Raw genomic sequence first — 21,301 nt, forward strand, 5'->3', positions numbered from 1 at the left:
CATGTATCCGAACACCAGGCCTGCCCACATACGGACCCAGAAACCAGACCTGTCTGCCCAAGGACTCCAGCATCAAGCCCACTTGCAGACATCATCAGACAGCTCACCCAGAATCTGCATGTGCTGACTGATGAAGGGCTTTGCCTGCCATAGCCAGTCTGTAAAGACTGGAAGAGGTACCTAATTCCTCAAGGGCATAGACACCAACATAAGGCCACAAGGATCATGAATAATCAGGGGAATATGACACCGCTAAAGGAAGTAAATAAAACTCCAATGACCCACTCTGAAGAAACGGAGATCTATGAACTGCCTGACAAAGTCTTCAGAATAATTCTCTTAAAGGAATTCGGTGAACTACAAGAACACAGATAGACAAATAAATGAAATAAATGCATGCAAAGTGAGAAGTTTAACAAAGAAATAGAAATCAATAAAAAACCCAAACAAATATCAAAGGGTTGAAGAAAAAACAAAGCCCAAAGTTAGTAGGAAATAAAAATGATCAAAGCAGAAATAAATGAAACATAGACTAGAAAAACAATATAAATGATCAATGAAACTAAGAGCTGGTTCTTTGAAAAGATAAGCAAAATGGACAAACCTTTAGCTAGACTACCTAGGAAAAAAAGAAAGATTCAAATAAAATCAGAAATGAAAAAGGAGACATTACAGTGGATACCACAGAAATGCAAAGGATCATAAGAGACTACTATGAACAGTTATACGCCAACAAATTGGACAACCTAGAAGAAATGATTAATTCCTAGAAACAAAACCTACCAAGACTGACTATTGAAGAAATAGAAAATCTGAAAGGACCAATAACAAGTAAAGAAATTGAATCAGCAGTCAAAAACCTTGCAACAAAGAAAAGCCCAGAACAAGACAGTTTCACAGATGAATTCTACTAAACACTTAAAATATCAATGTCAATCATTTTCAAAGTCTTCCAAAAAATTGAAGGAGGGAACACTTCCAAACTCATTTTATGAGGTCAGTTTTACCCTGATATCAAAGTCAGATAACAACATTAGAAGAATAAAAAACTACAGGCTAATATCCTTGATGAATATAAATGCAAATAATCTCAACAAAATACTAGCAAGTCAAATTCAAAAGCACATTAAAAGAATCACACACCATCTTCAAGTAGTATTTATCCCTGGGATGCAAAGATGGTTAAACATATGCAAATCAATAAATGTGATACACCACATTAATAGAATGAAAGATAAAAATGATATGATCATCTTAATAGATGCAGAAAACGCATTTTACAAAATTCAATATCCTTTCATGATAGAAAGTCTTAGCAAATTGGGTCTAGAAGAAACATGCCTCAACATAACAATGGCCATATATGGCAAACCCATAGCTAACATCAAACTCAATGGTGAAAGGCTGAAAGATTTTCTTTTAAGATCAGAATAAGACAAGTGTGCCCACTCTCATCACTTCTATTCAACATATGACTGGAAGTCTTAGCCAGAAAAATTAGAGAAAAATGAATATCGTATATTAACGTATATATGTGGAATCTAGAAAAATGGTACAGATGAACCGGTTTGCAGTGCAGAAATAGAGACACAGATGTAGACAACAAACATATGGACACCAAGAAAAGGGAGGGTGGGAAGAATTGGGAGATTGGGATTGACATATATACACTAATGTGTATAAAATAGATAACCAATGAGAACTTACTGTGTAACACAGGGAACTCCACTTTGCTGTACAGTAGAAACTAACACAACACTGTAAAACTACACCCCAATAAAAAAATTAGGCAAGAAATAGTAATAAAAGACATCTAAATCAGGAAGGAAGGAGTAAAATTTTCTCTGTTTACAGATGATTTGATCTTATACATACAAATTCCTAAGTTCTTCACCAAAAAACTGTTAGAACTAATAAACAGATTCAGTACAGTTTCAGGATACAAAATCATACAAAACATCAGTTCTCTTTCTATACATTAACGATTAACTTCTATACATTAACGATTAACTATCTGAAGAAGAAACAAAGAAAACAATCCCATTCACAATAGCATTAAAAACAATAAAATACTTAGAAATAAATTTAACCAAGTAGGAGAGAGATCTGTACACTGAAAACTAGACGATATTGATGAAAGAAATTGAAGAAGATACAAATGAATGGAAAAATATCCTGTGTTCACGGATCAGAAGAATTACTTTTGTTAAAATATACATAGTACCCAAAGTAATCTATAGATTCAATGCAATTCCTATCAAAATTCCAATGGCATTTTTCACAGAAATAGAAAAACAATCCTAAACTTCATATGGATCCACAAAATAATCAAACAGCCATAGCAATCCTGGGAAAGAAGAGAAAAGCCAGAGGCATCACACTTCATGATTTCAAACTAAATTACAAAATAGTAGGGTACCAGCATAAAAACATACACATAGACCAATGTAACAGAATCAAGAACCCAGAAAAAAACCCCATGCATATATGCTCAACTAATATTTGTCAAGTGAGCCAAGAATACACAATGGAGAAAGGATACAGGCATACCTCGTTTTACTGTGCATCATTTGTTGTGCTTCACAGATATTCATAATTATTTTTTTTAAACAGATTTAGGTTTGTAGCAATCCTGTGTTGAGCAAGTCTATCAGCGCCATTTTTCCAACAACATTTGCTCACTTCATGCCTCTGTGTCACATTTTGGTAATTCTTGCAATATTTCAAACCCTCCACCAGCAAAAAAATTATGACTTACTGAAGGCTCAGATGATGGTTAGCATTTTTAAGCAAAGTAATTGCTTAAAATTACAGGGTAAAGTTGGTCTCATAAAATTGTAATTAAGGTATGTGCATTGTTGTTTTAGACATAGTGCTATTGTACACTTAATAGCATGGTGTAAACATAAATTTTATACACAGTAGGAAACCAAAAAATCATGTGACTTGCTTTATTTCAGTATTCACTTTATTGTGGTGGTTTGGAACCAAACTCTCAATATCTCTGAGGTATGCCTGTAGTCTCTTCAATAAATGGTGTTGGGAAAACTGGATATCAACATGGAAAAGAATGCAGCTAGACCATATCTTACACAACTCATAAAAATTAACTTGAAGTGGATTAAAGACAAATTAAAACCTGAAACCACAAAACTCCTAGAAGAAAACATAGAGGAAAACTCATTTATATTGGTTTTGTCAATGATTTTTTTGGGTATGACATCAACAGCACAGGCAACAAATCAAAAAATTAACCAGTGTGAGTACATCAAACTAAAAAGTTCTGCACAGCAGAAGAAATAGTCAACAAAATGAAAAGGAAACCTACAAATGGAAGAAAATATTTGCAAACCATATACTGATAAGGGATTAACATCCAAAAATATAAGGAACTCATAAAACTCAACAGCAAAACCACAGATAATCTAATTACAAAATTGGCAAAGGAACTGAATAGACATTTTTTTCAAAGAAGATAGAGAGATGGCCCACAGGCACAGGAAAAGATCCTCAACATTACTAATTATCAGAGAAACACAAATCAAAACCACATTGAAAAAAAAAAAAAAACCACATTGAGAGAGTGCCTCACACCTGCTAGAATGGCTATCATGAAAAAGACAAGAGATAACAATTTCTCTGGAGGATGTGGAGAAAGGAGAAAGCTGTGCACTGCTGGTGGAAATGTAAATTGGTACAGACAACATTATGGAACGTACCATATTTTCCATACTGTTGGAAAACAGTATGGAAGTTCCTCAAACCATTAATAATAGAATAATAGTATGATACAGCAATATCACTTCCAGGTATTTATTTGAAGGAACTGAAATCACTATCTCACAGTGATATCTGCACTTCTGTGTTGTTTGCAGCATTATTAACATTAGCCAAAACATGGAAACAACCTAAATGTCCATCAGTGGATGAATGGGTAAAAGATAAATGGAATATTATTCAGCCATAAAAAAAGAAGGAAATCCTACTTTTTGTGACAACATAGATGACCTTGACAACACTATGCTAAGTAAAATAAGTCAGAGAGAGAAAGAAACATATTGTATGATCTCACTTATATGTGGAATTTTAAAAAGCCACAGTCATAGAAACAGTAGATTTGTGGTTGCCAGGGGCTGGGGGCGGGGCTGAGGGAAGTGAGATATTGGTGAAAGGTTACAAACTTCCAGTTAAAAGATAATCAAGTTTGGGGATCTTGAGTTCTATAGTGGAGACTATAGTTAATAATACCATTTCATATACAGTAGATCTTAAATGTTCTCATTATAACAACAACAACAAAAAAATGGTAATTATGTGAGGTGAAGGATGTGTTAACTAACTTGATAGTGGTAATCATTTTGCATATCTAAAATCATCACATTGTATACAATGTGAATGGAGACTATAGTTAATAATACCATTTTGTATACAGTAGATCTTAAATGTTCTCATTATAACAACAACAAAAAATGGTAATTATGTGAGGTGAAGGATGTGTTAACTAACTTGGTTGTGGTAATCATTTTGCATATCTAAAATCATCACATTGTACACCTTAAGCTTATTCAATGTTGTATGTTAATTATATCTCAATAAAGCTGGAAAAAAGATAAAGTCTATTTTGTCTTATAGTACCCTAACCAACCCTGCTGTCTTTTGGTTACTATTTGCTTGCAGTATCTTTTTCCATCCTTGCACTTTCAACTTATTTGTGTCTTTGGCTTTAAAGTGAGTCTCTTGTAGATAGTATATAGCTGAATTATTCCCCCTTTCTCCATCACTCTGCCAATATGTCTTTAGATTGGAGAGTTTAATACATTTTTATTGGAAGCCTTGCACTCATAGGTATACCCTTCCTTACAGGCTTTTATTCTAAAGACTTAATCATCAAAACTGTGAACACGTCGTATACCAACGCTTGAGCCCTATTAATTACATTCATTGCCACTTACAACCTGAAAAGCTGTCTAGTACTTGAATTATTTTCTTTACATTCCTAACTATTTAATCAACAACTGTTTAATTTCTATACAACAATGATAATTGAACTTATAGGAAAACAAATATTATCTATTCATATTACTAAAGGACAGCCTCGATCCCTAATACTTATATCACTCATTCTACTTGTTGGTTCAACAAACGTACTAGGCCTAGTACCCCACTCATTCACACTGTTGACCTTAAAAGAGCCAGTTATCTTACCAGCAAAATGAGTTTATTTGGGAATAGCAGAGGAATTGCAATTCAAGACACACAAACTATAGCGAACCATAGGCAAGTCCGGAGAACAGAAGGGAGGGACTTGCTTTTACAGAGGAAAGGAGGAAATTGGGGAGGGCTATGGTGGTTATTCATTGGCTGCAGGGGGTGGGCAACTTGTTGCTCAGTCAGAAGGAAATCTTTTTTTCTGCTGGGGTCTGCAAGCTGCAGTGTGCAAGAGCTCTCCCTGAATTCAGGGCTTCCTGACTCCATTAAAAATGCGGTTTCCTTTACTCATTTTCACAACACCTACACAACTCTCAGTAAAGTTAGGTATGGTTATCCCTCTATGAGCAGGAACAGTAATAACTGGTTTTTGCCCTAAAACAAAAGCATGTGCATGATGGAAGAGAGAAGCCCTCTGTTTCCTCTGTGGGGTCTACTATCTAGAGTAATTGAAATGATGCCTGTCTGCCCAAAGAGAGGATGAAATAAAATCACACATGAACATTGAAAATTTCATAGCAAGAGAGCCTTGAGGACATGCTTTGAGTCCTGAGGTCACCTCACTCAATCCCTGCATGTCCTAGTACAGGAATCAATGGATTCCTGTTTTCTTGACTTAAATTTACAATTCTGTCCCTGACAAATGAAACTGTTCCTGCTAAATCAGAAGGGAATTTGGGAGTGTGTCACTCTTCCACATCCAATGGGGGAGTCATCTCCCCACTCCTGTGGTGAGCCCAATCTCTGTCTGAAGCCTCCCTGCCTCCCTACATGGGCCATTTCCTCTTTGGATGCCTTTAATAATGAGAAAATTCTTCTACTCATGGAGCATCCAGATCTTCAATAGTCACTCATACAGGTGTGTAGTGCAACAATCTTATAATCATGGGAGATATTTAGTTCAATGTCTAGAACACACTATTTAAAAATCACAGCATGCTTTTTAAATTTTATTTATTTATTTATTTATTTATTGGCTGCGTTGGGTCTTTGTTGCTGCATGTGGGCTTTCTCTAGTTGCAGCAAGCGAGGGCTACTCTTCGTTGTGGTGCGCGGGCTTCTCATTGTGGTGGCTTCTCTTGTTGCGGAGCACGGGCTCTAGGCGCGCAGGCTTCAGCAGTTGTGGCACGTGAGCTCAGTAGTTGTGGTGCATGGGCTTAGTTGCTCCGCGGCATGTGGGATCTTCCCCGACCAGGGCTCGAACCCGTGTCCCCTGCATTGGCAGGCGGATTCTTAACCACTGCACCACCAGGGAAGTCCCACATGCTTTTTATTTCCTTTAAGACACTAATACAAATGTGTCACTCTTTGACTCATTTACTCATATTCTTGTGAATTATTTTCTCTCTACTATGAGATAAACACCAGGAGGACAGGGGACCTCATCTTGCTTGCTCTGTGCTTGAATTCCCAGAGGCTGGAAGTTGCCCAGTGGTGCTTTCTATAGTTCTCAAAAAATATTCGTTGAATGAATGAACGGATGGCATGGGGTAAGGTAAATGAAATAGTTGATTGGCTCAAACACCTACAGGACTCTATTAAGTGATGAAAAATGCTACCTAGCATTAACTAAATGCCAGCAAGTTTCCATGCAGCAGGGTCTGAGCGCCATCCCGAGGGAAGGGCTTTGGAGGCCTGTGTGCGCCTGAGACCGGGGGCCCAGTGCCCGTGTCCAAGGGGAGGCTAGCGCTGACTCCAGCCGTGCCGAGCCGGACGTCGCCCTCCTTCCCGACAAGCCAGCAAAGCCTGTCGCTCACCTTCCTGGCTGTGCTGCTTACATGTGCCCTCTGGGAAGGCCAGCCTGGCAGAGCTCTGTTCCTGCCCTCTGGGCTGCTGGTAACTGAGTACCTAGCCTGGGTGCTGGAGGGGAGGATCCATAGATGGTGGAGGTCCAGTGCCTGCCCAGGGTGCTGCCCCTCTGCTGAGGGACGCTCGCCCAGCTGGTTACACCTGTTCGCACCCAACTGCCCACAGTCAGCGCCCAGGCTAGGAACAGCAGCCTCCCCGTTTCCTCGGTGTCTTCTAGTTCTGTTCCTTTCTTCTTTTCGCTGCCTTCCTCCCCAAAGAGGCAAGATACTCATCTTCAAGAACCAAATCAGGCCATGATTTTCCAGCTAAACTCATGACAGTTCTGCACTTGTGAATGACTGGGTACAAACATTTGCAAGGATGAGCTCTTGGGTGAGGCGCCAGCCAACTTTTCTAGCTTCATCTCTCTTGTGTGTGGGCACCGCCTGCTGCCCCAGATGCCTTGACTCCTCCATTTTCGTATATTCCTCCTCAGAATGCTGCCACCACCCCATCCTGGCCTTTGGGGATGTTAGCTGGCTGTTCCCCACAGCATCCTGTCACCCTGGTCCACTCTTTCTAACCTCTGTATGCCCTTCTATGAAATCTTGTCAGGTCCAACTGGAGGAAGACCACCTATAGGTCAGTTAGCTTGGGAAGGAACCCAACTGTGTGACCTGCTTCCCCTTTCCCAGTGTCTTTAAAATAACGTTAAAAAAAAAAAAGAAAGAAAGAATGTTGTTCTAGAGCTCCTATATCATCTCTTACCACCATCAGAAAACCAGCCCCCAAAAGGGGGACCTCATTCATATTGAAAATAACTTCTTAACGTGCAGGCATTACAGTAGGGCATTCTAGACACTGGGGGAGGGAAAAACCATTGTATTTTTTTCTAACATTCATGTTGAACTTATTTCCAAAGTTCTTTAAACTGCGGTATTCTTACAGGTAGACAATGTTGCTGAACAAGTGTCTGTTTCTTCCCTTTTCTTCCCCCAGGCTCAAAGATTTGGAAAGAGAGAGTTAACAGAAAAGGTAAGGTAATCTCCACCTTAACAAAATATACGATCAAATGTGACCATTTGACAGACACTATGTAGTTCCTAAAAACAAATTTAAGTGGAATTGGCTCTCTTTTCCCTAAAGTTGAGGATAACGTGGATGTTTCTGTCTAATGTGCTGGACTAATAGGCTATTATGGGTTAGCTTTTGGTAACTCATCGAGTTTCCCAGTCTGGGTTCCGTACCATCAAGTCTGGATTATAACTTGTCCTGGTCACACTGTTTTTCAAAATCAGTTTTGTTCTAGTACTCTATTATGTGTCTGTTTCACCTCTAATCTTTCCATTTTTCACCACTCTGGAGATGGTGTGATATGATCTTAACGGAAACATCACGAACACGTCTTGTGAATATTTAGTTTTCTTTTTGGCCGACTCAGCATTGCCTGCCATTCAGTCATTGTTATGTGACCAGGCAGTGTAACTATTTGTGTATTAGTCCATTGGTTCCTACCTTGGGAATGTGGAGACTTGTAAACCTATTTCCTTCCCTTAGGAATGCATGAAGGAGCAATGGAATCTCTTGCATGAATTTCTGCAGACAGAAATAAAGAATCAGTTATGTGACTTGGAAACCAAATTACATAAAGAAGAATTATCAGAGGTAAGTCGTCAGCATCCCGGCGGCTAGAAAACGTTTCCTCCCATGTAACTTGTCTGTGACCAGGGAGGCAGAATAATCCCACCTCTCCCTGTTACCTTATAGTTATAAAGGAAGCGCATGTGTTTCCTTATTCTCTCATGGACCCTTGTTGACATTCACTGCTACTTAAATTATCCTTTCCTGCTGTAGGAGGGCTACCTGGCTAAAGTCAAATCCCTTTTAAATAAAGATTTGTCCTTGGAGAACGGAGCTCATGCTTTCAGTCGGGAAGTGAATGACTGTCTAGAAAACGGGAGCCAGACAAGTGGTGAGGAGCGCAGAGTGGAAATAGCAGAGAAAAAGAAGTCCCCCAAACCTGTTTCCAAACTTTGCATGCCCAGGAGAAGCAAGTCTGATGGAGAAACACTGTAAGAGCGCTTGATTCATTTGACCTCGTTGGAATCTGGTACCACCTAAGGGGAGGACAGACTTGGCGTCATAGGGTCTGTCTGTTCCCCCCACACACAGCCCCTCCACCGACAGTACTTGTTTTTTGTGTATCTTTTTTTCGGGGGTGTGTGGCTGTGTTGCTCGGCTTGTGCGATCTTAGTTCTCCAACCAGGGATCGAACCCCGACCCTCGGCAATGAGAGTGCCGAGTCTTAACCACTGGACCGCCATGAAATTCCCTCTTGTGTATACTTCTAACTAGCTTAGATATATACTTTAAATTTTTGTCTTCAACCAAGTTATAGAGCATTAGATCCCCAAATGCGGTTGAATTTATGAGGTATAAGATAACAGGAGCTGCTGATAATTATGACTTCTAAGTTACATGCCTGTTTAAGCTAAACATTTATTCTTAGAATCCTTCCCCACTTGTAGTCAGAATAACTCTTCTGGAATTTTTTTAAAAAGAGCATGGGACTTGAGCTCAGGTCAGGTGCTTGGCCACTTCATCTTCTGATGAAATAAATGGAGGCTCTGTTTCCTTGTGCGTCTCAGAGTTGGGCCCCTCATACAAGAGCTTGTGTTAAAATGGCCCAGCAAACTGGCAGGTGCTAATTTGATGAGTTTATCAAGATGGTGGTTGCTTAGAATAAGAAGAGAAGGTTACTTAATCCTCAGAACCTGGTCTCTGCACCAGCTTGGTGATGCTGAAGAACTGTACCTTGGCTGTGAACTCTTTATTCATAGTGGCTTTTTTGTTTCTTTTTCTTTAAGCAGCTGAAGTCTCATCTAGCCCCAGGATTAGAAGGCAAACTACCAGGCAGACCACCATCACATCTCATTTCACAAGGGGGTCAGTATATAGTGAATGGACAGCCCCCATTTTAGGGGCCAACTGTTTTTGGTAAAACACATATAAATTAGTAGGATGTAACTTAGTAATTCTGACTTCCACATTGCTTAGGTTTTCCTTTTGATATTCTGTTATTAGACATTCATGAACAGCATTTCTGAAGATCTCATCCATTTTTACTCTTAACATAGGAAACTTCAAATGTACATACACAAAATACCAAGGATAGTAAAATGAACCCCTGTGTACCTATCACCCAGTATCAACAGTTAACAGCTCCTGGCTGTTGTTTCACCTATACCCCCATATGCTCCACGTGAAAATTATTCCAAATGGATTACAACTCCATACACACCCATATCCTCCCAGCTGGATTACTTTGAAACAAATCGGACATGTCATCTTATCCACACATACTATATTTCTAGATGACAAGGTCTCTTTCTCTGACAAGTTTTTTATTCATATTTTGCTATAATTGCTAACATCTAGCAAACAGTCTTTTGAAGAAGACAAAACATGCCTTATAAAGTGTAACAGTTCCTTACTAACAAATATATAGCAGTGTTCATTCTTCCCCTTGTGTAACAGAGTTTGGTTGATTTGCTCCTTAAGCCTTTCAAGTGATAGATTCCTTATTTTCTTGCCATTTATTTAAAGAAAATAGGTCTTTTTTCTAATAGCTTCTAGGTCTGGCTGACTGCATCGTTTTGGTGGTTAATGTGTTCCCTTGCCTCCAGTTTTCTGTAAACTGGTAGTTAGGTCTAGAGTCTTGATCAGATTCCAGCTTTATTTTGTGAGACTTCATTGACGGCATGGGGCTGTCGATCAGAGGCATGTAATGTCTCTTCTGTGATTCGAGCAGCCATTGATCAAAGTCTAGATCCATTATTTCTTAAGGTTTGCAAAATGGTGGTATTCTAAACCTGTCATCCAAAGAAACATTAAGCTCGAAGCTTCTTTTAATGTCCTGGCAAAAAGGGCTTCTCAGAGGGAAGAGGGGACCATGCCCTGAATCTTTCCAAAGAGAGGGTACTCTTGGTAGGGAGGAATATGAGTTGTTTCGTGCCCACTGGAGGTCTAGGGCCTGGTGAGCTAACAGTTGGCTTTACTGTGTGTGACAGCCCTGCCAAACGGAAACCTGAGGAAGACCCTGAAAAAAGCAAAATCAGATGATTCTGTCGATGAAGAAGAAAAAACCAGGTAGGGCTCGCATTTAAGTTTCTTAACTCTGCCTTTTTTTGGTACACTTGCTGGTAATTGTGAATTTATACTTGGTCTGCTATGGACCGTAAGTGACTGAGAGGGTGTTACAACACATCCCTGGACACAGGGCAGTACGAAGTGTATTATGGTTAGACCCGAGGACTCAGCAGGCCCATAACTTTGGTCTGTTCTCTCCTGTCTACCTTCCTACGTCTACAGCTGTCAAGATTTGACAGTCGAACCAGCAGATGTGATGTGTTCAAAGCATTTGCTTCTGATGTCACATAAGCTCCTTTCCCACATCTAATTTCTCTATAAAAGCAGAATTGTCATGTTATTATGTGTATTGTAATAATGCTGCTTAGACTTTTTAGGTTAGAAAACTGGTGGCTTGCCAGAGACCTCCAATATAGAAAATGTCAGTCTCTAGCACTGTCCCATGTGACTTGAGGGGCAAACCTAGATAATACCAGATGGTCACACGCTATCTATTTCATTGTTGCCACAGGATTAGCTGTGTAAGTCAGGAAGTCTGTAGGTTTACAGGTGGGTAGTAAATGCCCTGTTACCTGCTAAAGATGAGTATCCGTGGTTTGCTCTAAGGCAGGGTTTCTCAACCAAGGCATTGACTTTTGGGGCCAGATAAACTTTTGCTGTGGTGTGTGAGTCCTGTGCATCGTAGAGTGTTTAGCAAGGTCCCGACCTCTACTCACTAGGTGCCCGTAACATTCCCTCTCTCTCCTCCCAGTTGTGACAAACAAAATCACCTTCAGACTTTCCCAGATGTCCCCTGGGAGGCACAACTGCACTCAGTGAGAAGCAATGGACTCAAGGCTACCAATATCTTTGAGGTGGACTTGACGTCCTGTTGTAAAAGACATACTCATTCTCCTATTTTTATTTTGGAAATTAGATGCCACTGTTCATGATCCTTATTCAGATGTCTGTAATTAAGTTTAGTCAGACTACCCACTCACAGGTGGGACACTGAGACAGAGCGAAACAGCTTGTCCAAGTCACATGGCCACATCCCTTGCCTCCTAAGAAAACGTGTCACAAGTGAAAGCAAGCTGGCTCTTGTAATATTGACAAGTCTTTTTTTTTAAACAAATGTGCCAGTTTTAGAGTTGTTCTTTGCCCTTTAACCTTTTGGAGGGCTTACATAGCCTTCAAGCTTCTAAAGAAACGAACTGGGGCACTCTTTCCCAAGCAGGAAGCAGTTTCACTGGCAGTGTGTGAGAGGCCTTGGGGACTTGGAGGATGAACACTTGTCGAAACAGGGTTTATCCCAATATTCTAGAGTAAGGCTCAGTGCACCACACCGGTGTTATCAGGTGGTGTTGGTCAAATAAGTAGTACTATGGAGAGAATCTTACTTTAGTCAATTTAAAGTTTTGAGATCTCACTATGTTTTTTAAAACAGGTATTAAATACATGCATTTGGTAAAACAGTACAAAACGCTGTTTGGTACATAGCAGCCAAAGAAAAACAATGTGGCTATTCCGTGCTGAGCTATGCTGTGAGCGTTATCAGATAGATACTGGATTCTGAGGCCTTTGTTCAGGGACAAAAAAGAATATAAAATATCTCATTACCACAACTAAGGAGCTGGCCCGTGGAAACTAAGACCCGGCACAATTAACTAACTGACTAACTAACTAACTGACTATTTTTTAAAATCTCATTAATAGGTATTTAATATGATTTTTAAAATTTTATTTATTGATTTTATTTATTTATTTTTGGCTGCGTTGGGTCTTCCTTGCTGCGTGCGTGCTTTCTCCAGTTGCGGTGAGCGGGGGCTACTCTTGGTTGCGGTGCGTGGGCTTCTCATTGTGGTGGCTTCTCTTGTTGCGGAGCACGGGCTCTAGGCGCGCGGGCTTCAGTAGTTGGGGCACGAGGACTCAGTAGTTGTGGCTTTTGGGCTCTAGAGCGCAGGCTCAGTAGTTGTGGCGCATGGGCTTCGTTGCTCCGCGGCGTGTGGGAACTTCCCGGACCAGGGCTTGAACCCTTGTCCCCTGCATTGGCAGGCGGATTCTTAACCACTGCGCCACCAGGGAAACCCGAGCTCTAACCTTTTAAAAAATGTGTTCCTTCCACCTTCATGGAGCAGGCGTAGGGGACGGGGAGGAGTGAGAACCCGGTTGGCAGGGGTCCGGTCGCAACCCTGGAAGGGGACGGGGGAGGATCTAAGAGGTGGCACTGGGCCACAGTCGACCCCCAGTGACAGCTAACAGCTGCAGTGCTGCCCCTTCCTGCCCCAGGACCTGAGCTCAGGTCCCGGGGCGGCTGGAGAAACGCACTGGTTTTGGTGAGCTGCTCTTACTTACTGTGTGGAGCTGCTCCGGCTGCCCCGGCGCCCACACCCCTGCAGGCCGTGTGCCCGTCCTCCCTGCCCCCTGCCCAGGGCTCGGGGAACAGCGGTCTCCGTGGGGCCACCTGCCTCCCAGGCCTTCAGTGACCTCGGAGGAGGGGGAACGGGCTGGGCTGCCGGAGAGCCTGGGCATGCAGCACCTGAGCTCAGCCCTGGGGGCTCACGTGAGGGCAGGGGCTGGGGGTGCGGGCGGTGAGCGGAGGGGCCTCCAGCCGGCGTCAGCCTGGGCCCTGGACCCGGGGAAAGGCCTCACCCTCTCAGTCCTGACCTGCCGCTCGGGAACCCTGTGGCCCGCCAGCCCGAGGCCTGTGGCGCCCGCCACAGACTGCCCGGCACACGGCTGGGGTGCCAACGCCACACCTGGATTTTGCACGGGGACCATCAGGGGGCTCGGTGCACGGGGAGATGAGCAGCCCCCAGGCCCCGACACGCCCCTTCCATATCCATCAAGAGGTGCCTGATGGAAGGCCGGCTGTGCTCCTTTTCAAGCCCCAGGGAATTCACACGGACAGCCCTCCCGGCCACGGGGTGCCTGCCCACCGGCTCTGGGCCTGCGACCAGCCCAGAACACAGAAGGCACAGAAGTGGGTGCAGGGAGCTGAGCTGTGTCTGCAGAAGGGCAGACACCACAGCCTGGTCCACAGCCGACTGGCCAGGGTGGGTGAGAACGGGCTCGCAGGCTGAGGGGAGGACAGAGCGTGGCACGGCCTGCCCGCCTGGGCCACGGGGAGAAGGTCGGGGCACTGCTCGCGCCCTCGCTCCGCTGCCTGGCGTCCTTTGTGGGGGCGAAGGGCCAGAGGCAGGGCTCCCGAGGAGCTCAAAGGCCAGGGAAGGACACACGGGACGGTCCAGACCCACCCTAGCGCTCCAGTGGGGCAGCACCCTCTCTGAATTCCTACTGCCACCAAACCGCATCCCTAAGGCCTTTGGGAAGAATCGCTAGGACCCAGGAAGGCGGCCCCTTGCTGTGGTCCAGACTTCAGCAGCTGCCGATGAGCGGAGGGAGCCAGCCGGCCGGCCGTGAGCAGGAGGACAGGACTCGGGGACAGGGACAGCCACAGCTGGGCTTCCCGCAGCTGTGCCCACCGCCAGAACCGGCTGCACCCAGTCACAGCCCCCGAGATGCCAAACACTGATGGGCAGGAGGCCGGCAGGAAACTGACACCCCCTCACTGGAGAGCCTGCCCGGTCGGGGTGCGGGGCACCATCCCCGTCTGAACTCACCCCACAGCTCAGCCGTCTCCCAGTGACCCAGACGCGTCACCACGGCCCCAGGGCTGATCCCCGACCAAGGTCAGAACTCCCCCCAGTGTGACGGCCCCCATGCCACTCCTGTGGTGGAAGGGACGGCAGGCAGAGACCAGGAGTGGAGTCTTTTTATTAATGGCTACGTTTTCAAAGAACCGTTTTGTTACCAGGAAAGCTCCCCAGGAAGGGATTGCATTAGTGCAACAAGGGGGAGCCTTGACGCCAGGCTCTCCAGACAGTTCCAGGTGGAGACTTTTGGCCTAGGCCGGCCGCTGGGGACTCAGGGGCTGGGAGGACACGCGGCCCCTCCCCCGCCCCAACGGGGCGCTAAGGCACCCGGCCCGCCTGGGTGGGCAAAACCCCGTGCCGTCAGCAGGCCGGCGGCTTGCAGCCCTCAACCTGCAGCCCTTTGCTCAGGAGGAAGGCGTCCTGCGTGGGGTCGCAACCCAGGAAGAGCGTCACCATGCCCTTGGCATCCTCGGAGCCCCCTGGCCTCAGAATGCAGCTTCTGTAGTCCATGGCAACCTGCAGAGAGGGGGTGGGGCTGCAGGAGGGTGGAGCACCCCCTTCACTGAGGGTGTGGGTGTGGCCACCTCTGCTCTGACTCAACAAAGGGCAGGGGAGCAGGAGGTCCAGGACAGGGCCCTCAGAGCCTGGCAGGTCCAGGCAGGCGGCATGAGCATCTAGGCCCAGGCCAAGGACCTCCGTGTTGGTCTGCGCGGCAGGACGGCCTCTCACCTTGCCACTCAGGACGCCCTCCTGCTTGAAGCGTGTGTGGAACGTGTCCGTGGAGTACACCTTGCTGCACAGGTAGCCATAGGACTGGGCGTTGTAGCTTCCTGCCAGGTGGCCGAAGGTCGCAGGCAGGTGGGTCCCTGGGACACACGCGGAGAGGTTCCTGCCCGGCCCCCTGGCCGCTCCGTGCCCCTTCCCCAGAGCGGGGGCCTCAAAGCAGCCCTGTCTGAGTCCCCCGCCACTAGAGGGAGTATTGGCCCAACACTTGTAGAAAACGGGGACCTTGCGGGCAACTCAGTGGAGGGACACAGATCAATCTTTGCCGACTTTCTGCTGAAGCTCACGAGGGTTCACCCCTGAGCCTCTTACAAGGACAGCTGCCCGAGGCTCCAAGGGATGAGTCAGGGCTCGCCCTCCAGCACGGGGAGAGTGCGGGTGAAAGCGCTCACGAGGGAGTGAACCGCGTGTCCGCACCGACACGCACAGGCAAACCTCGTCGACGAGTTTCGTCCGGGCTATGAAGCCCTCTCCTGCCTCTTCCAGGCTCTCCAGAAAGCACGTGCTGATACGCCCACCCCACCCTCGGACTCGGCGGGCCACAGCTGGAGGGACCAGCCCAGGAACCCAGGCAGGAAGAGGCCAGGGGTCAGCGGGCCTCGGCCAAAGCCCGTCAGTCGGTCCCCCTTCACACACCACCAGAGGATCCTCTTGACCTGGGCAGTAGCTGCCAACCGACCGCTAAGGTGGGCCCGGCGCGCGCTTGGCTACCTGGCGTAGCTGGGCCCCCGAGGATCTCCTGGCAGAGGCGGGCATTCTCCTGCGCCGGGTCCGCGGGCGTCTGCGTGTGCAGGGCCTGGTCCACCTTGGCCAGGACGATCTGGCACAGGTTGAAGAGGCCTGGAGGGCGGGAGGAAGGAGACGGGGGGCTGGCACTGTGTCCAGGCCGTGCTTTCAGCCGGGCGGTCCGGGAGCCCCTTTCCTTTCCCTCGGCCCGGCCGCACCGGGGTTGGCCAGCCGGGACTGGATGAGCTTGTCCAGCAGCTCCTGGGGGATGGCTCTGCCCGTGCCCCACCGAGACTGGCAGCAGCGCCAGGGCTTCAAAGGGCGCGGCGCTCCCGGCCCCACAGCCTTCCCTCTGGTTCTCATCACCGCCTGTCACCAGACTGGCAGGCAACGTGCCTTTCTTGTCGTTTGTCTTTTTTCCAGCCCTCAGCCACGCAAAGGTGTGAAGCCCTGACACTCGCTGCCACGAGGATGCACCCTGAGAACACGATGCTCAGGGAGAGAAGTCAGACACAGAAGGACACACAGGGTGTGACCCCACTGAGGGGAAACATCCAGAACAGGTAGATCCACAGAGTCAGAGTGGGTTCCTGGTTGTCAGGAGCAGGGGAGGGGAGGGAACGATAACTAAGGGCGTGAGGGACATTTTTGGGGTGAGGGAAATGTTCCAAAACAGAGCAGTAGTGACGGTTGCACAGCTCAGTAAACTGTCCCCACGCCCTCCGGTGCAGCCTGTGAGAGCATCGCTCTCAGGACGAAGCGCTGACCGCAGGAAGAGTGAACGAACACTGGGTCCGGGCCCAGACGCTCAGCTGGGGACCCCCCCGTGGGAAAGTCACTGGGACTTGCTGAGCCTCCACCGAGACTGGCAGCAGCCCCAGGGCCTCACAGGGCGCGGCGCTCCCGGCCCCAGAGCCTACCCTCTGGTTCTCATCACCGGCTGTCCCCAGACTCGCAGGCAACGTGCCTTTCTTGTCGTTTGTCTTTTTTGAAGGCAACTCTTGAATACATGTATTTAACATGCAGGTAATCAGTCCTGACTCCTTGATCTGGGGCTTCCAGCCTCCAGAGTCTGGAGGACATCCACTTCTGTTGCGTAAGCGCCCAGTGAGTGGGGTTTGATGAAGGAAACTGACACCGAGGGCGTCGCCACGTGCGGGGTGACATCAGTGGAAGAATCCCGTGGCGAGGGCCTGCCTGAGGACCACGGGAGAGCCCGGGCCCTCCCCGACCCCTGCCTGCAGCCCCGCGCCCGCACCCTCCTGGGAGCGGAGCTGGTGCATCGCTTGCCAGAACTCATGGAAGTAGGTCTCCAGCTCATCATGCTGCAACAGGGAGGGCGGGTTGGGCATAGGCTTGGTGAAGTTGGCCACCATGGCCGCGATGGCAATCTGGCACCTCCCATCCTGCTGCAGGCAGCCCAGATGCAGGCCAAAGCAGGCCATGTGCCCGGACCTCCCTTCCCTGGAGAGGGACGTTGGTGAGGCCCCGCTTCCACAGAGGAGCCCCGGCCCATGGCCGACAGGTTCCCCCACGCATGCACCGAGGGTAGAGGTCCAGGTAGAACTTGCCGATGGATGACCTTGCCCGAGGCCACGTCCCGGACCGTGTAGAGCCTCACATCTTCGTGACACATGTTGGCGCCCTTCTCCAGGTCTAAGGTCAGCCCCAGCAGCTCCTGGGAGATGCCCAGCCGCCCGCGCGTGACCCCCTGCATGGGGAAGGACTCACTGAGCAGGTACTGGTCCACGTGGTAGCGCGTCTCCTCCCCCTGGTTCATGTAGTAGCGCAGGTCCTAGACGTTGATGGGCCCGTCAAAGTGCAGGCCCCGCCTCTGGCACTCGGCCTTCTTTAGCTCCAGGATCACGGCCGCTCCTGCTCCCCGAGGGGCTTCAGCTTCTGGGCCAGCTCATCTGCGGGCGGAGGGGAGAGGCTCGGCTATGTCCCTGTGGCAGCCCCCCAGCCGCCCCCCACCCCACGCCCCTCGAGGCAGAATGAAGGGTTGGGGAAGGCGACCCCCAAGGGCTGACACAGTGGGGTCTCAGGCAGCACCACGTCCAGTCAAGGTCCGCCTACTCCCGTCCCCACTGGGACTCAGGGAGGCGGGGTTACCTAGGAAAGTGTTCACCAGCTGGCTGGTCTTGGCCATGTTCATCTCCAGCACGGAGTCGGCACGCGTGCTGAACCCCAGCAGGCGGGACTTCTGAGCCTGCAGCCTCACCAGCTCCCCGAGGATCGCGCAGTTCTCCTGGAACCCAGAGACGGCCAGCGCTGGGGATCGTGGGCTACGCCCTCCCCACGAGCCCCGGGCCAGGTCTCTGCGGGCGGCCAGGGCTCTCAGGCCACTGGCGGGCACAGCCAATCCCCCTCCCTCCTCCTCCTGGCCCGGATTTCTAGACACTTTGGTGCTGTCCTAACACGTGGTCTTTATGAACACAGGTCCTTTTGGAACCAGAAACAGCGTGAACCGTGATGAGCTCTAAGGCCAAGGGCAGGAAGAAATGCGACCAGGCTCTCCAAGAGCCACCCAGGGGCCTCCCCGGGCTCAACAATACAAACTCGGCTGCCATGCAGACAGCAGCTCATGCCCACGGCGCCCGAACACCCAGCCCCTGGACGGCGAGAGGCCTGTTGCTGCAGGTGGCCCAGGGCTGGCTGGTGAGGCCCGGCCCCAGGCGTACGCCACCTTCTCTGGGGCCACCTCTCCAGGTCTGCGGTGGGGTTCTCCTGGGAGCCCCCACTCTCCACAGGACCAACGTGGCCTGTCTGCAGTCCAAGAAGGTCGGGACACAGGACTGTCCCCCGTGCCCCCCGCATCACCCGCGAGGCCGAACAAGCACCAGTGGTGTCTGCGGGGAAGATGAAGGGCTCGTGCACAGCCCCCATCTACTGAAGATGCTAAAAGGGAGAAGCCCAGACTGCAGCCACACACGGGGTATGGACCAAACGCAAGTGTCCTTGCAGGAACCAATGTCTGAATGTCAAGGCCGTACCCCGCCCACAGTGAGAAGGCCCAGGCCCCACGCAAGGCACAGAGAGGGGATGGGGGGAACATCTGCGAATCTGAGCTCATCGGGCATCACCCCAGAGGGAGAGGGAGCGGGAGAGGGAGAGGGAGAGAGCCAGAAGGAGATACGGAGGGAGAGGGAGAGAGAGGGAGGTACAGAGGTCTCTCCCTTCCCTGGGGGTTGTCTAGTGCAGCCAAGCCTGAAAACCACTGCATTTCGGGAGATGGGTCCTCGTGGAAAAGTTAAATAGTAGCTCATGGCATTATCGACACATATTTAAAAAGCCCCAAATGTTGGGGAGTCAGGGAGGGGAGCTGGCGGCTGCCTCGTAAAGGAGGAGAGATTGGGCGTCAGAGGAGTTGTCTGTGCAGCCCGCCGCCGCCGCCCAGGGCCCCGCAGACTTCATCTCCCAGCTGTGGTCCTGGGCTGGAAGGCAGCAGGGAGGTCAGGCCGTCCAAGCATCAACGTTGACTTCAGGGCTGATCTAAAAGGCGCCTGGTGTTTGTTGAAGCAGAAAAAAGAGAAAGCAGTGGGGAGAGGATGGGAGGGGGAGGGAACCCCCATCAGCCCTTCTCCCTCTCTCCCTGTCTGTCTCCCTGTCTCTCTCCCTCCCTCCCTCTACCTCCCTGCCCCTCACTCTCCCTCTCCCTCCATCTCTCCCTCTGCCTCTCTCCCTCCCTCTCTCCCTGTCCCTCTTGCCCTGTCCCTCTCTCCCTCCCTCCATCCCTGTCTCTCTTTCCCTGTCCCTCTCTCCCTCTCCCTCTCTCCCTGTCCCTCTCTGCCTCCCTCTCTCCCTCCCTCCACCCCTTTCCCTCTCTGCCTCTCTCTCTCCCTCCCTCCATCCCTGTCTCTCTTTCCCTGTCCCCCTCTCCCTCTCCCTCTGTCTCTCCCTCTCTGGGAGGGAGAGAGGGAGAGGGAGAGGGAGGGAGAATGAGAAGGAGGGAAAGTGATGGAGGGAGGGAGAGGGAGAGAGGATGAGGGAGAGAGGGAGAGAAGGAGGAGAGAGGGAGATGGAGGGAGGAAGAGACATCTCTCTCTCTCCCTCTCTCCCCCCTCCTTCTTCCTCTCCCTCTCTCCCTCTCCTTTGTCTCTGCCTCTCCCTCCGTCTCATCTCTCCCTCTCTGGGAGGGAGTGAGGGAGATGGAGAGATGGAGGGTGAGGGAAAGGGAGGAGATTGAGGAAGGGAGAGGGATAGAGGGAGAGAGGGAGAGACATCTTTCGCTCCCTCCGTCTATCCCTCTCTCCCTCCCTTTCTCCCTCTCCCTCCCTCCCTCTCCGCCCTCTCCTCCCTCTCCCTCTCCCTCCAACTCTCCCTCTCCCTCCGTCTCTCCATCTCCCTCACTCCCTCCCAGAGATGGAGAAACGGAGGAAGAGGCAGAGACAAGGGAGAGGGAGAGAGGGAGAGGGAGAGGGAGCGGGGAGAGAGGGAGAGAGGTCTCTTCCTCCCTCCCTTTCCCTCTCTCCTTCTTCTCTCCCTCTCTCCCCCCTCCCTCTCCATCTCCCTCTCTCCCTCTTCCTCCCTCTCCCTCTCCCTCCATCTGTCCCTCTCCTTCTCTCCCTCTCCCTCGTCTCTGCCTCTTCCTCCATCTCTCCCTCTCTGGGAGGGAGTGAGGGAGAGGGAGAGATGGAGGGAGAGGGAGAGACAGAGAGGGAGAGGGAGGGAGGGAGAGGGAGAGAGGAAGGGAAAGGGCGAGGGAGGGAGAGGGAAGGAGGTCGAGACTTCTCTCCCTCTCCCTCTCCCTCCACCTCCCTCTCTCCCTCTCCCTCCCTTCCTCTTCCTCGCCTAGAGGGAGGGAAGGAGAGGGAGAGACGGAGGGAGAGGAGAGGGAGGGAGCGAAGGAGAGGGGGAGTCGGAGAAGGATGTAGGGAGTGGGAGAAGGAGAGAGGGTGCCTGCTTTCCTCTCTGTCTCCCTCCCTCCCTCTCCGTGTCCCTCTCTCCCCCCTCTCCCTCTCCCTCTGTCTCTCCCTCTCTGGGAGGGAGAGAGGGAGAGGGAGAGGGAGGGA

The 21,301-nt window shown here is 49.2% G+C and overlaps 1 protein-coding gene and 1 long non-coding RNA gene across 4 annotated transcripts; one reads left to right on the forward strand and one right to left on the reverse strand.

The window, feature by feature from the left end:
* Positions 1 to 14,009: 14,009 nt before the first annotated feature.
* Positions 14,010 to 16,704, reverse strand: LOC309624627 (thimet oligopeptidase-like). Of its 2 annotated transcripts, XM_082382913.1 has the most exons (4): positions 16,508 to 16,704; positions 16,275 to 16,403; positions 15,510 to 15,646; positions 14,010 to 15,296 (listed from the first exon to the last, which is right to left on the reverse strand). In XM_082382913.1, the coding sequence occupies exons 1-4, from the start codon at positions 16,650 to 16,652 to the stop codon at positions 15,141 to 15,143; spliced, it is 567 nt and encodes a 188-aa protein (XP_082239039.1). In that variant the 5' UTR covers positions 16,653 to 16,704; the 3' UTR covers positions 14,010 to 15,140. The 2 variants fall into 2 exon arrangements, with proteins under 2 accessions (XP_082239039.1, XP_082239038.1); XM_082382912.1 differs by having other exon boundaries at positions 14,010 to 15,646; positions 16,508 to 16,701.
* LOC309624632 lies at positions 15,553 to 20,388 on the forward strand. 2 transcript variants are annotated; one of them, XR_014242063.1, is made up of 5 exons: positions 15,560 to 16,249; positions 16,713 to 16,852; positions 17,316 to 17,593; positions 17,944 to 18,027; positions 18,729 to 20,385. It is a non-coding gene; the product is annotated as an uncharacterized lncRNA (long non-coding RNA). The 2 variants fall into 2 exon arrangements; XR_014242062.1 differs by having other exon boundaries at positions 15,553 to 16,249; positions 17,316 to 18,027; positions 18,729 to 20,388.
* Positions 20,389 to 21,301: the final 913 nt, after the last annotated feature.

The sequence above is a fragment of the Balaenoptera borealis genome (assembly GCF_965194805.1).
Source record: "Balaenoptera borealis genome assembly, chromosome: 2".
In the NCBI taxonomy this organism is placed as follows: Eukaryota; Metazoa; Chordata; class Mammalia; order Artiodactyla; family Balaenopteridae; genus Balaenoptera; species Balaenoptera borealis.

What these genes read in the sequence shown, in the direction of transcription:
- LOC309624627 (XM_082382912.1), bottom strand. Translation starts at nt 16,652, where the DNA reads ATGAGAACCAGAGGGAAGGCTGTGGGGCCGGGAGCGCCGCGCCCTTTG. An exon ending in GTCCCGGCTGGCCAACCCCG is followed by an intron (nt 16,404 to 16,507) that starts GTGCGGCCGGGC and finishes CCCGCCCTCCAG; the next exon opens with GCCTCTTCAACCTGTGCCAG. An exon ending in CGGGGGCCCAGCTACGCCAG is followed by an intron (nt 15,647 to 16,274) that starts GTAGCCAAGCGC and finishes CGTGTGTCCCAG; the next exon opens with GGACCCACCTGCCTGCGACC.